This window comes from Mustelus asterias, chromosome 20 (genome assembly GCF_964213995.1).
Source record: "Mustelus asterias chromosome 20, sMusAst1.hap1.1, whole genome shotgun sequence".
NCBI lineage: Eukaryota > Metazoa > Chordata > Chondrichthyes > Carcharhiniformes > Triakidae > Mustelus > Mustelus asterias.
Window position 1 is genome coordinate 61699510 of NC_135820.1, and position 13991 is coordinate 61713500.

The 13991-nt window shown below is 44.5% G+C and overlaps 1 protein-coding gene across 1 annotated transcript; it reads right to left on the minus strand.

The window, feature by feature from the left end:
• LOC144508577 (serine/arginine-rich splicing factor 6-like) lies at positions 1–11763 on the minus strand. The gene is made up of 6 exons (XM_078236655.1): positions 11508–11763; positions 8600–8760; positions 7891–8009; positions 7595–7797; positions 4649–4744; positions 1–1990 (listed from the first exon to the last, which is right to left on the minus strand). The coding sequence occupies exons 1-6, from the start codon at positions 11612–11614 to the stop codon at positions 1618–1620; spliced, it is 1059 nt and encodes a 352-aa protein (XP_078092781.1). The 5' UTR covers positions 11615–11763; the 3' UTR covers positions 1–1617.
• Positions 11764–13991: the final 2228 nt, after the last annotated feature.

Below are 13991 nucleotides of genomic sequence, written 5' to 3' on the forward strand. Positions count from 1 at the left end.
TTTCAACTGTCAAACCTTTTTATTCAAGATAAAAGCTGGTGTAAATAAGGTTTTTCAGATCTTAGTACAAAGCAAGAAGCAAACACTTCATTTTTTTTAAACAGTAAAAGCATAACTATTTTCCCTCCATCCTACAAACACCTGATGCCAAACATTATTGCGATTTCAGCCATTGACCTTTCACCCACTATGGGAAGAGAGAAATTAATGGAGTCAGCTTTTTTCCCAAATTTACAGTAACTACATTACAAAGATCAAGTGGGTGGCACATTACTCTTTTTGAATTCTTGATCTCTGCTCAGCCAAATATTGTTCTGCCCGAGAGAGACAGTGTATTTTATAAATCATTCTTGACATAATTTCTTCATCCTGGACTCAGTTACATAGAAACAAGCAGGTATAGGCCATTCGGCCCTTCAAGCCTACTCCCCCATTCATTTTGATCATGGCAGATCATCAAATTCAATACCAAAGGGTACGTGGTTAAAAAAAAGGGTAACAGCAGTGTGCACGTGTGCTGAAATGGATGCTAATTAACTGTCAGTTGTACCCAGTACTTTCCGAATTTCCCTTCGAAAAAAAATGGCATCTGTTTATCCTAGGGATTCTTAAGATTTTATTATACTGAATATCTTAACTGGATGCTTCAACATGTAGTCATCCCTGCTTTGAACAATTTGAAAATTTTAACTTTAAAAAGATTGTTATACTGTACTTAAACATTTAAGACAAAGCAGTGAAGTCTTCAAGAAATAAAATTACAAAAGTTGCAATAGTATATTTTATTGAAACCATGCACATTTCAAATATGTTCCAGGTGTAAAAAAAATCATGCATCTGTAAATGCTGGTCTGCACAAAGATCAACAATCTAAATTAGAATAGTTTACTTTCATTATAAGTGGAGGGTTGCGCATATTTAACTGTAAAGAATGTGTCCCATACAATATATGCAATGTTATTTAGAAAAGTCATTTTGGCCTACAAAGCTCCTCACAGCTACATGTAAGCTTGACAAGATTACATTGTTAATATGTATGGTTTAACTACATATACACCAACCACCACAGATTGGGGTACATAAGCATGACATTAGATACTTAAGGAAGCATTATACACAATTATAACTTGCCACCTCCATAAAAGTACTTCTATGTCTGCCGCATAGTCCAAAGTCATGCCAGTGAGCTGAATTAGTTTATTCAAACTTGTAAAGTTGAAGTTCAATAGCATTACTTGTATATTTAAAAATTAGAGTTTTGGCACTAAAATAAAGTGCAACTATCAAGATGTTTAGGTGACAGTTTTTCCATGCACAATACCTTGTGCAATACCCCAGCAATAAAATAGGAAAATAAAATCAAAGCTACCCTCAAAATAGCACATTACACTTCGAAAAGGTTATTAATAGAAGAAAAAAAGCAATGGCCATATTTGCACTTATTGCCTAACAGAATCCAGTAATGAAAGTTTATATACAATCATCCCTATACTGTTCTCTACACTAGAAAGAAAAACACCAGTTTGAAAAATGTTGCAGTCCCAAAGTTGCATTTACATATACAACTATTTTAAGGAAAACACCCAGCTTGAATTCAGCGTTCGTGAGAAAATGTTGCTAATCCTTAGAGCCAGATCTAGACCTGGACATCGATCTAGATCGGGACCTGGACACTGACCTAGAATGAGAGTTGGGTGGAGATGCATTTTCTGATCTTGGCTTTGATTTAATTGGTGACATAGGAAGAGGCACTTCTCTTGATGTTGAGCGGGACTTTGAACGAGAGCGAGACATTGATTTAGCATCTCCTTTACCATTTACTTGAGGGGATCTAGATCTGCTGTGTGATTTATTATTCAATTCAGATTTCGATTTGCTTGGAGACCGGGAACGAGAGCCCTTATCAGACATGACTTTGGAGTTACCTCTTGATCTAGATTTCCTTTCTGGAGACTTTGATTTGGACCTAGAATGGTCTTTGCTTTGCGATCTGGAGTCAGAAATACAAAGAAAAGTTATTTGAAAGCATCCACTTCCTTCTGATGAGACAAAAATCCAAATCAAATAGAATGTAAATGACTTACAACAATTAAATACAGAAGGTAGAGAGATATAATGGGATACATGTAGGTTAAGTGAATGGGCAAAATGTGGCAGATGGAGTATAATGTGGAAAATGTGAACTTGTCCAGTTTTCAGGAAGAATAGAAAAGCAGTACATTATTTATATAGAGATTGCAGAACTCGGTGGTACAGATCCAGGTGCCCTGGGATGCAAATCACAAAGTTAGCATGCAGATACAGCAAGTGATTAGGAAGGTGAATGGAATATTGGTATTTATTGCAAGAAGAGGAGAATATAAGAGAAGCTGCACAGGGCACTGGTGAGACTATATCTGGAGTACTGGATACTGTTTTGGTCTCCTTATTTGAAAAAGATGTAGGGTGGGGTTCTTCAGCCACGCTCATCCCAAAACCAGAGAATCCCGCCCGAGGTCAATGAATCTTTGCATGGTCTGCTCCCCCGCCTGCTACAATTCCCATGGCTGCCGGGACAGGAGAATTCCCCCCATAATCTTTTTAATTACATTAGGATCAGTTCAGAGAAGGTTCACTCAAATCATTCCGGTATGAGGGATTTATCTTACGAAGAATGGTTGATCAGGTTGAGTCTAAAACTATTGGAGTTTAGAAGGGGAGAGGTGACCTTATTGAAACAGGGAAGGTCCAGGAGGGGATTTGGCAGGTGGATGCTGAGAAAATGTTTCCACTTGTGGGAGAGATTAGAACCAGGGAACACAGTTTTAAAAATTAAACTAAAAAGGCAGTCACCCAAGGTTCCAAGTTGATACGATACAGCGGTTCTCATAAGACATATCAAGTACTATATTCAGTAAAAGAGGGGATCACATTTAGCCCTGAAAGCTACTCCCAACGCCACTGCTGCTGACTATTTAGATTGGCATGGTCCCAGAGTGCACCTACCAGGTCACGTAACAGACTCAAAACCCCCGATTAGGAGAGACAATTAGGCTAAATGTCATAATTGAGCCAAATGAAATATTGATGTTATAACTCATAAATGGAGGGGGGGGGATTGGGGCTAGGAAAATACTTGAGGAAATCAGGAGAATCAATTATGGCACTAGTTAACTGGAGGAAGGCTAATATGGTATTCATTTATATATGCATACTTTACAAATTATGAATGAATCAGCACACATCTACCCAAAACAATAATTACATTCCCATGCTGTCAAGTCCCAACAACTTGCATCAATTACTGAAGTTAAACAAATTAAGAGCAGAATAGTTAGATAGAAAGGGCATGCAAAATAGTTTTGTGGTTGATGCAGCATTTGGAATTAAGTAACCTTTTTCTGGTAAGATATGAAACATCAACTTCACAAAGGATGTTTGGATAGATTAATTCAAATACAAGTGCAATAGAAATATTAAGCATGAACACAATCCCAATTGTTCATAAGACATTAACCCTTGAGCTATTATTGAGGTAATGCGTCTTGACTTCCGTGAACGGCTGACAAATTGAGAATAGGAGCTTAGTCAACTACAAAAAGAACCTACCTCTCCAGCTATCACAACCCAAAAAGATGAAAAGGTGGAATGTTCAGAAAATTCAACTTATAATGAATTTTTATTCATTCATGGGACATGGGCGTCACTGGCTGGTCAGTATTTATTGCCCTTCCCAGTTGCCTGAGGGCAGTTGAGAGTCAACCACATTGCTGTGGCTCTGGAATCACACGTAGGCCAGACCAAGTAAGGATGGCAGATTTCCTTACCTAAATGACATTGATGAACCAAATGTTTTTTTCCAGCAATCAACAATGGTTTCATGGTCATCAGTGGATCCTTAATTCCAGATATTTTTTCTGGAATCCAAATTCCTCCATCTGCCGTGGCAGGATTCGAACCCAGGTTCCCAAAACATTAGCTGAGTTTCTGGATTAATAGTATAGCAATAATACCAATGGGCCTTCACCTCCCCTAATGATTATGGACTACGTGGTGCCCACCATGGAACCGTCAGCTACAAAATACAAATAGTTTGCCGAACTGGAATATTCCGTAAACAACTGATAAGGACAGACGGTGCACTGAATACGACGACATAATAGAGCCAGAAACAAAGTCTACAAAATTCAAGAAAGGGGCAACTAACAAATAAGATCACAAACAAGATTGGGTTTGTTGAATTTTAACAGCCAGGCTGCCAGAGTTCAGGGTCAATGTAACATACCCATACTCTACTGAATTCACCAGAATTCTACTCATGGCGCCGACATCTCTAAAGTACTCCAACTGTACATCACCCCCATTATATTAAGCTATCAAAATATGTTCTTATTGTAAAAGCAAAATACTGTGGATGTTGGAAGTCTGAAATAAAAACAGAAAATTCTGCAAATACTCAGCAGGTCTGACAACATTCGAGTAGAGAAAAATAGAATTAACATTTTGGGTCCTGACCTTTCTTCAGAAATTAAGTTTCTATCATTGTGCGAAAATCAAGTGAAAGAACAATTTTTGTAAAGTTAAAAGCTCGACAGACCTAACATATACAAGACAGAATTTGCCTTCCAACAGCAAAATTTAGCCTCCATCAAGTCATTTGATAACTTACCTAGAACGTGATCGGCTCTTTGAGGCGCTACCAGATCTACTTCGACTGCTCCTACGACTCCTACTGCGAGAGTGTCGACGACTTCGCGACCTAGATCTGTGAATTAAAAGATTACTCAAAAACGAATATGGCTACTCACAATAACTGTCTTTCTTTGCCAGTTATTTTATGTTGAAACATGCACCTCAGCTCAATTTTCTCAATCACATTGTCTACTTGACAATATGTTTTGCAAAAATATTATCTTCACCTTTATGGTACCCAGGTCAGTTTAAACATCGAGTGGACATGGAAGGTCACAACATGCCGTTGGAAGTATATAGATCTCACACACCAAAGTCAAATTTGCGCTCTGATGTCCAGCCAATGACAGCTGGAGGAGAACACCACCATTGGCTTCGAGTGCCCAAGCAAGAGGATACATTTTGGAACAGGTACCAGAGCAAAATCTTTCCAATTAATATTATTCGCTCATGTGGATATCTAGCACTAACAAGGCTATACTACGATGAGAAAAAAATTCCCAGTGGCAGGCACAGGTCCATGAAACAAAATCCAAACTTGGAGACAAAAATGTTTCAGGTGCACAGACAGACTTGCAATAACATAGCGACTTTAATCATGACTTTAATTTTGAAAGTGAGCGACAGCCAATGAAGTATTTTTTGAAGTAAGTCACTATTGTAATGTAGGAAACTCAGTAGCCAACTTTCACACACTGTGCTCCCACAAACAGCAATGCGATAATGACCAGATAAACAGTTTTGTGACGTTGGTTTGAGGGATAAATATTGAGCAGGACATTGGGCAAAACTTTTACCCTTTGAATATACCATATGATCTTTCATTTTTGATGTGGACTGGGGTAAACACAGTAAGAGTTTTAACAACACCAGGTTAAAGTCCAACAGGCTTATTTGGTAGCAAATGCCATTCACTTTTGCCAGAGTGAAAAGACAAGGCTTTTGGTTTAATATCCATCTGAAGGTTTGCACCTCAGGCATTTCAACACAGCTTAATATTGTGTTCAAGTCTCTGGAGCAGAGGGATGGGGCAAGGGTTTGAATCCACCAGTTTTTGACTGAAGACTCGATCATTAAATCCACCAAGCTGCTGTTATCTGTAGCCATCCAATCCGGAGATTTAAATGTACAATCTTAGTAAAACTTCAGTATAGCATTGGGGATGGGGGTTGTTGGGGTTGCATTTTTCAAAGACATTCAACCGAGACTGCTTTCTGAGATACACACAAAAAAAAGACACAAGAAACACAGGAACCCACAAACAAAATTTCCTTCAACCAAAATGATTACCTGGTCAGTTAACTCATCTGGAATACTGACGCATATAAATTGACTGCAATTGGCTGAGGCTGCGAAAGACATTACAAACCAATCCACACACACATCTTTTCAATCTCGTCTCTGCCCTACCCACAGCACCAAGACTGCCATGTCAACAATCCTATCTGTGATGTAGAGATGCCGGCGTTGGACTGGGGTAAACACAGTAAGAAGTCTAACAACACCAGGTTGAAGTCCAACAGGTTTACTTGGTAGCAAACGCCACTAACTTTGGGAGCGCTGCCCCTTCGTCAGTTGGAGTGGGAGATCTGCTCACAAACAGGGCATATAGAGACACAAACTCAATTTACAGAATAATGATTGGAATGAGAGTCTTTACAGCTAATCAAGTCTTAAAGGTACAGACAATGTACCTTTAAGACTTGATTAGCTGTAAAGACTCTCATTCCAATCATTATTCTGTAAATTGAGTTTGTCTCTCTATATGCCCTGTTTGTGAGCAGATCTCCCACTCCAACTGACGAAGGAGCAGCGCTCCGAAAGTTAGTGGCGTTTGCTACCAAATAAACCTGTTGGACTTTAACCTGTTGTTAGACTTCTTACTGTAACAATTCTATCTCACATGGCTGTATCAGTGTATGCTACTGCTACAGTTAAGTATTCTCAGCTCCTTTCTTGTTGGTCCAGCTTCATTCATTTCCTACCAAAGGACTGCGCCTTGACAGTATAGGGAGGTTTCCATGCTTCTGTGACTCCAACTGCAATGCTCCCACTTATATACCTGTATCAACCATCTTTCTAATTTCTAAATAGTCCAACATTCTCCTCACTAGCTCTCTAAACCGGATCTTGCTCAAACTACTATTGACACTGCCTACATTCAGCGCACCACTTCCCCGCACATGGCTATTCAGAATCTACTTCTGCCGCTTCTTCCATTTCAGTTTACTCTCCACTATATCTTGGTTCAGTTCATCATCTATCAGTAGCAGCAGAATAGCTTTCAGCCAGATTATTCCAAACTTGTCAAATTCTTCAAAACCCATATGCTTGCTACATTTCTCCCCTCCTTCTGAACTCCCTCATTCTTTGCCTCTTCCAATCTTCTTCAACACCAGGAGGAAATACACTAAACATCGGAGATAAAAACAGAAAAGTGAACATCAGTACGGAAAAGTTGACTGATTGTGGTGTCAATAACCCAGGGGGTTAGCATTTAGATGAGCACTTGAAATGCCGAGGCATACAAATGCTGGAAGATTGGTTTAAAATGAGGTATGTGCCTGATGTCCAGTGCAGAGACAATGAGCTGAAGGGCCTCTTTCTGCACTGTAAAATTCCATAACACTAGGGTAGAATTCATCTTCAGAGCTCAAAACAACATCAACTTGTCTTTTCTTTTCGATATGCTAACTGATATTTCCTGTATCTTGTGTTTTACTAAATCTCTTCAGATGTTCCACCATGTTAAATCACAGTACATAGGTAGCATTGCTGTACACAATGTACCTTGGATTTTATAAACCGATTCTTATAAAGGTGTTACAAAAATCTCGACTGGGCAAACTAACTACAGGTGTACTTCATAGAAAGATTTATCAAGTAAAATACTTATCACGCTTGAAGTGAAAAGAGCACTCACCGTGACCGACTACCAGAGGAAGAACGTCGATTGCGGGGCCGGTCTTCAACTAACCGAATCTTTCTGGCATTAATTTCAGTGCCGTCCAGCTTGTCCAAAGCCCGTTTCATATCAGAGTAAGACCTGAATTCAATAACTCCTTCATTCATGCGCTGCTTATGAGCATCTGCATAGGTCACTTCTCCCGCTTGTCTCATGAAATCCTTCAAAAAGTGGAAATAAAAAGGCAGTCAGTGAACAAGGTAACTTCAATGCTGAATATTACCTGGAAAATCATGTGTAGTTCCAATATCTACTTTTAGATCTTGCCAGCTGCAACGACTTGAAAGATTTTCAACGATGAGTCTGAACTCTGTTCGGACAGGTGGTCCATACTTCTCCCGTCCATTTCTTCGATATCCATAACCACCACCGCCTTAAGAGGTTTAACAGAAAGTCAGTAATCATTTATGATAACTCTTAATATTTTAAATGAAACTAGATTAGAATATTAAGTAAACTCTGTTAATAATTACAATTTCATGGATTTTGTATTTACACTAAATGCTACAATTATGTTACCATTGCATGGCTGCATATATTTTGCCAAATAGCAAAACTAAATATTACATTATGTACTTACATTCTAGCAGATTTTAGAAGTTTGGTACAACACACATATGGTAACAGGCACCTAGTTCAGATTAACCAGTAATGTCTAACCCTTGGCATCCTCATCACCCAGGGTCTAATGGCAAAGGCAGCTGTCGTCATGGCTTCCATTAGGTTAGCCAAACGCCAAAGGCTACATATTGTAAGGTAAAGCCAAGGTCAATCGGAACGGGCAGACATCTTAGCCTCACTGGATTCTTTCAATTAAAAGATCAAGGTCTTGTTAACAAGGTTTGGATGAACACTTTCATTGTTACACAATTTCAACAATAAAAAAATACCATTAGAAATTTTTAAAAGCAAATTCAAAAGTTTAACAGAAAGTGATGTTGAGCAAGACATTAAACCACTCACTGCGACCGCCACCACCACCATAACCGCCACCATAGCTCCCATCACGACGTGGTCCTCTTGCGTGCTCCACAATGATACGCTCACCACAAAGTTCTTTCCCATTCAGTTCATAAACTGCATCATCTGCATCACGTGCATCTTCAAACTCAACAAATCCATACCTGAAGAGAAAGAAATCAATAAAAACATTGTACAACACTTGTGCATGGCCCACAGGATGAACTGTTTACATACAAATATCCACTGCACTTTTAGAAACCATCCTGGATTCAGTTTTCCCCACCACTCTGGTAATACATTTCATTTCCCAACACTGTAGATAAACTTTTCCCAGACATTCCCTTGTTATTTTGATGATTGATATTTGTGCTCTTTAATCATGGAGTCAAAGCTAGTAACAATAATTTCCCTTTACTTAAAAAGCCCCTCATTTTGCACATGCCACAACTGCAATGTTCAGAACTACCTGTTTTTGTACTGCATGTCAAAAATTCAAGTTTGAGATTAGTGCGGTTCAGTCCACACACTTCCATAACCTCAAATTTTGTAACAATTGGTCAATATCACACACAATGGAGAATTTGAAGACCACAAAATACATTTTAAAAAGTAACAGCTTTTAAGATCAGAATGCAAATAAAAAGTGACCAATTTCTACAACCAATTTCTATTATTGTGGCTGCCCAAATCCACATGGAAAGTACAGACCACTAGAATATAGTTTTAATAACTGACAAATATATTAAGAGAAAGAAAGTGTTCGGAGGCATCAAGTTGAATGCAAAAAAAGTTACTCTATATTTCAGAACAAAAATAGCAGCACATGAAGATGAAGAGGGTTATTTTTTGAAAGGAAATGCATTAACGGCAATTATCAATATTAGGTCAATCACATTGCACAGTCAAAGCAGGGCAAACATGGGGCAGCAGGAAAGCCCTGAACAATATGCAGGATTTAAGAACCCAGATTTGACCTGCTCCACCCCACCCCTTGATTCTCCTTCTGCATCTCTCTCCCTTTCGATCCCAAACTTGGTGTTGTCGGCTTTCTGTCTGCCCACCACTTGCTCTGGGGGTTTCTTCTCCCACCTTCCACCTTGCTGTTGCACACGCGCACTGTCCCTCCCCTCCATGCTGTCATGTACACCATCTCTCTACATACTCCCACCATGCTCTCTTACGGATACTGTGCGCCCCCATCTTGATCAAGCGTGGGCCGTGCCCCCACCGTGTCCTCAGAAGACCACTCTGCACCTCCCCAACCCCCACTGCGTCCTCTCTCTCCCACCATGCCCTCGGTCACCCTCTCTCTCCCCCTACCGTACCCTCAGTTACCCACGCTCTTTCCCCCCCGCCCCACCACGTCCTCTGTCACCCTCTCTCTTGCTCCCCCACCGTGCCCTCAGTTACCCACGCCCTTCCCCCCGCCCCCCCCAGCACGTCCTCTGTCACCCTCTCTATCGCTCCCCCACTGTGCCCTCAGTCATCCCCTCTCTCTCTGCCCCCACCGTAGCCTCGGTCACCCTCTCTCTCTCTTCACCATGCCCTCGGTCACCCGCTTCTCCACCCACCCCCCCCCCCCAAACACTGTGCCCTCGGTTGCCCCCCCCGCGCCCTCAGTCACCCGCTCACTCCACCCCCCCCCCTCAGTCACCCACTCACTCACCCCGCCCCCTCAGTCACCCGCTCACTCACCCCCGCCCCCTCAGTCACCCGCTCACTCCCCCCTGCCCCCTCAGTCACCCGCTCACTCCACCCCCCCCCTCAGTCACCCGCTCACTCCCCCCCGCCCCCTCAGTCACCCGCTCACTCCCCCCCGCCCCCTCAGTCACCCGCTCACTCCCCCCCCGCCCCCTCAGTCACCCGCTCACTCCCCCCCGCCCCCTCAGTCACCCGCTCACTCCCCCCCGCCCCCTCAGTCACCCGCTCACTCCCCCCGCCCCCTCAGTCACCCGCTCACTCCCCCCCCACCCCCTCAGTCACCCGCTCACTCCCCCCCGCCCCCTCAGTCACCCGCTCACTCCTCCCGCCCCCTCAGTCACCCACTCACTCCCCCCCACCCCCTCAGTCACCCGCTCACTCCACCCCCCCCTCAGTCACCCGCTCACTCCCCCCCCGCCCTCAGTCACCCGCTCACTCCCCTCCCCGCCCCCTCAGTCACCCGCTCACTCCCCCCCCGCCCCCTCAGTCACCCGCTCACTCCCCCCCCCGCCCCCTCAGTCACCCGCTCACTCCACCCCCCCCTCAGTCACCCGCTCACTCCCCCCCCGCCCCCTCAGTCACCCGCTCACCCCCCCCCCCCCCCATGCCCTCGGTCACCCTCTCTCCCCTCCCCCCATCATGCCCCCTCTGTCCCCACCATGCCCTGTCACCTGCTCAGTCCCCACACCCACCATGCCCTCATGCACCCCCCCTCCCCTCCCCTCCCTTCGCTCTTTCCTCATTCATCCCCGCCCCCCCCCCAGTCCTCAGGGGCCCCCCTCCTTTCCCCCCAGCCCTCTTTGCTCTCACCCCATCCCCCAGCCCTCTTTGCTCTCACTCTTGCACTCTCTCCACATTCCCCCCCCACCGTCCCTCCCTATCCTCCAGCCGCTGGGCCCAGACCCCCCCCCCTCCCCTTCCTCTCCACACCTCCTGCCGCCATTTTATCCCCAATCCACGCGGCACCCGTTTCCCCCCCCCGCGCCCCTTCGCGGGGGCAGATGGAAGGAGCCCGGGTTCCCCCCGGCGGGGCTGCTGCCAGCTCCCGTTAACCCGGGCCAGGGGAGGGGAGTGGACACTGGGTGTGCGGTGCGGGGTGCAAGGTGTGCGCTGGGCCGGCAGTGTGGAGGCTGGAGCCGGGCCCGGGGGAGGGGGGGGGGCTCCCGTTGTCCCCCGCCCACCCCCGGGGCCGCGGCGCATCCCTCACCCGTTCTTCAGGTCCACCTCCAGCAGCTTGCCGTAACCCTTGAAGAACCTCTCCAGGTCCTTCTCCCGGACCTGGTAACTCAGCCTCCCGACATAAACACGCGGCATCCTTTCGGCCGAGCGCTGCTATTTATTTATTGATTCTCCCCCCCCGCCCGAGCCGCAGCCGCCGCCGCTTGCTCTCTTTGTGCTTCGCCAGTGACGTGGAACCCCGCTCGCCTCCCCCCTCCCACCCTGCGAATCCCGCCGGGTACGTCACTGACAGCTGCGCCTCACCTCACTGCACGTCATCACTTTGTGTGCCTCTGCCCTCTGGGTAGTGTAGTTCCCTCCCTCTGCCCTCTGGGTAGTGTAGTTCCCTCCCTCTGCCCTCTGGGTATTGTAGTTCCCTCTCTCTGCGCTCTGGGTAGTGTGGTTCCCTCCCTCTGCCCTCTGGGTAGTGTGGTTCCCTCCCTCTGCCACCTGGGTATTGTAGTTCCCTCTCTCTGCCCTCTGGGTAGTGTGGTTCCCTCCCTCTGCCCTCTGGGTAGTGTAGTTCCCTCCCACACCCTCCCTCTGCCCTCTGGGTAGTGTAGTTCCCTCCCACACCTTGCTTTTACAGCTGAAGCCCCAGTACCTCACTGAAAGTTTGATTTGATTTGTTATTGTCACATGGGGAATTTCATAGTAACTTCATTGCAGTGTTAATAAGTGTTATGCAGTGAAAAGTAAGCCTTGATTGTGACTAATAAATAAACTTTACTTAATGTATTGCGATACAGTGAAAAATATTGTTTCTTGCACACTATACAGACACAACATAACATGAGAGGGTGCAGAATGTAGTGTTGCAGTTACTTTGATCTGATGTATTATTGTCACATGTATTGGGATATAGTGAAAAGTATCTTGATCAATTGGGCCAGTGGGCTGACGAATGGCAGATGGAGTTGAATTTAGACAAATGCGAGGTAATGCATTTTGGTAGATTGAATCAGGGCAGGACTTACTCAGTTGGGGAGAGTTACAGAACAAAGAGATCTAGGGGTACATGTTCATAACTCATTGAAAGTGGAGTCACAGGTGGACAGAGTGGTGAAGAAGGCATTCGGCATGCTTGGTTTCATCGGTCAGAACATTGAATACAGGAGTTGGGACGTCTTGTTAAAGTTGTACAAGACATTGGTAAGGCCACACTTGGAATACTGTGTGCAATTCTGGTCACTATTATAGAAAGGATATTATTAAACTAGAGAGTGCAGGAAAGATTTACTAGGATGCTACCGGGACTTGATGGATTGAGTTATAAGGAGAGGCTGGATAGACTGGGACTTTTTTCTCTGAAGCGTAGGAGGCTGAGGGGTGATCTTATAGAGGTCTATAAAATAATGAGGGACATAGACAAGGTAGATAGTCAATATCTTTTCCCAAAGGTAGGGGAGTCTAAAACTAGAGGGCATAGGTTTAAGGTGAGAGGGGAAAGATACGAAAGTGTCCAGAGGGGCAATTTTTTCACACAGAGGGCGGTGAGTGTCTGGAACAAGCTGCCAGAGGTAGCAGTAGAGGCGGGTACAATTTTATCTTTTAAAAAGCATTTAGATAGTTACATGGGTACGATGGGTATAGAGGGATATGGGCCAAATGCGGGCAATTGGGATTAGTTTTGGGTTTTCTTTTTAAAAAAGGGCGGCATGGACAAGTTGGGCTGAAAGGCCTGTTTCCATGCTGTAAACCTCTATGACTCTATGACTATTGTTTCTTGTGCATAATACAGACAAAGCATACCATTCATAGACTACTTAGGAGAGAAGGAAAGGAGATGGTGCAGAACATGATGTTGCTTTTTTAAAGTTTATTTATTAGTGTCGCAAGTCACTGCAATGAAGTTACTGTGAAAATCCCCCAGTCGCCACACTCCGGCGTCTGTTTCGGTACACTGAGGGAGAAGTTAGCATGGTCAGTGCAGCTAACCAGCATGTCTTCCAAACTGGGAGGAAACTGGAGCACCCAGAGGAAGCCCAAGCAGACACGGGGAGAACGTGCAGACTCTGCACAGACAGGGACCCAAGTCAGGAATCGAACCCAGGTCCCTGACTCTGTGAAGCAGCAATGCTAACCACTGTGCCACCATTCTGCCTATGCAGTTACTTTGATTTGATTTATTATTGTCACATATATTGGAATGTAGTGTAATGTATTGCTTCTTGCATGCTAGTGAAAAGTATTACTTCTTGCACACCCTGCAGACAAAACATACCGTTCATAGAATACATAGGGGAGAAGGAAAGGAGAGGTGATGGAATATAGTGTTGCAGTCACAAATAAGTGCGGGGTGCGTGGGGTCATTGATTCTGCTGGCTGCTTTTCTGAGGCAGCGGGAAGTGTAGATGGAGTCAGTTAATGGGAGGCTGGTTTGCATGATGGACTGGGCTACATTCTCAACCCTTTGTAGTTTCTTGCATCATGCACCACTCATGGTAATCAGTGCCAGGTTTCACAGGTAGTA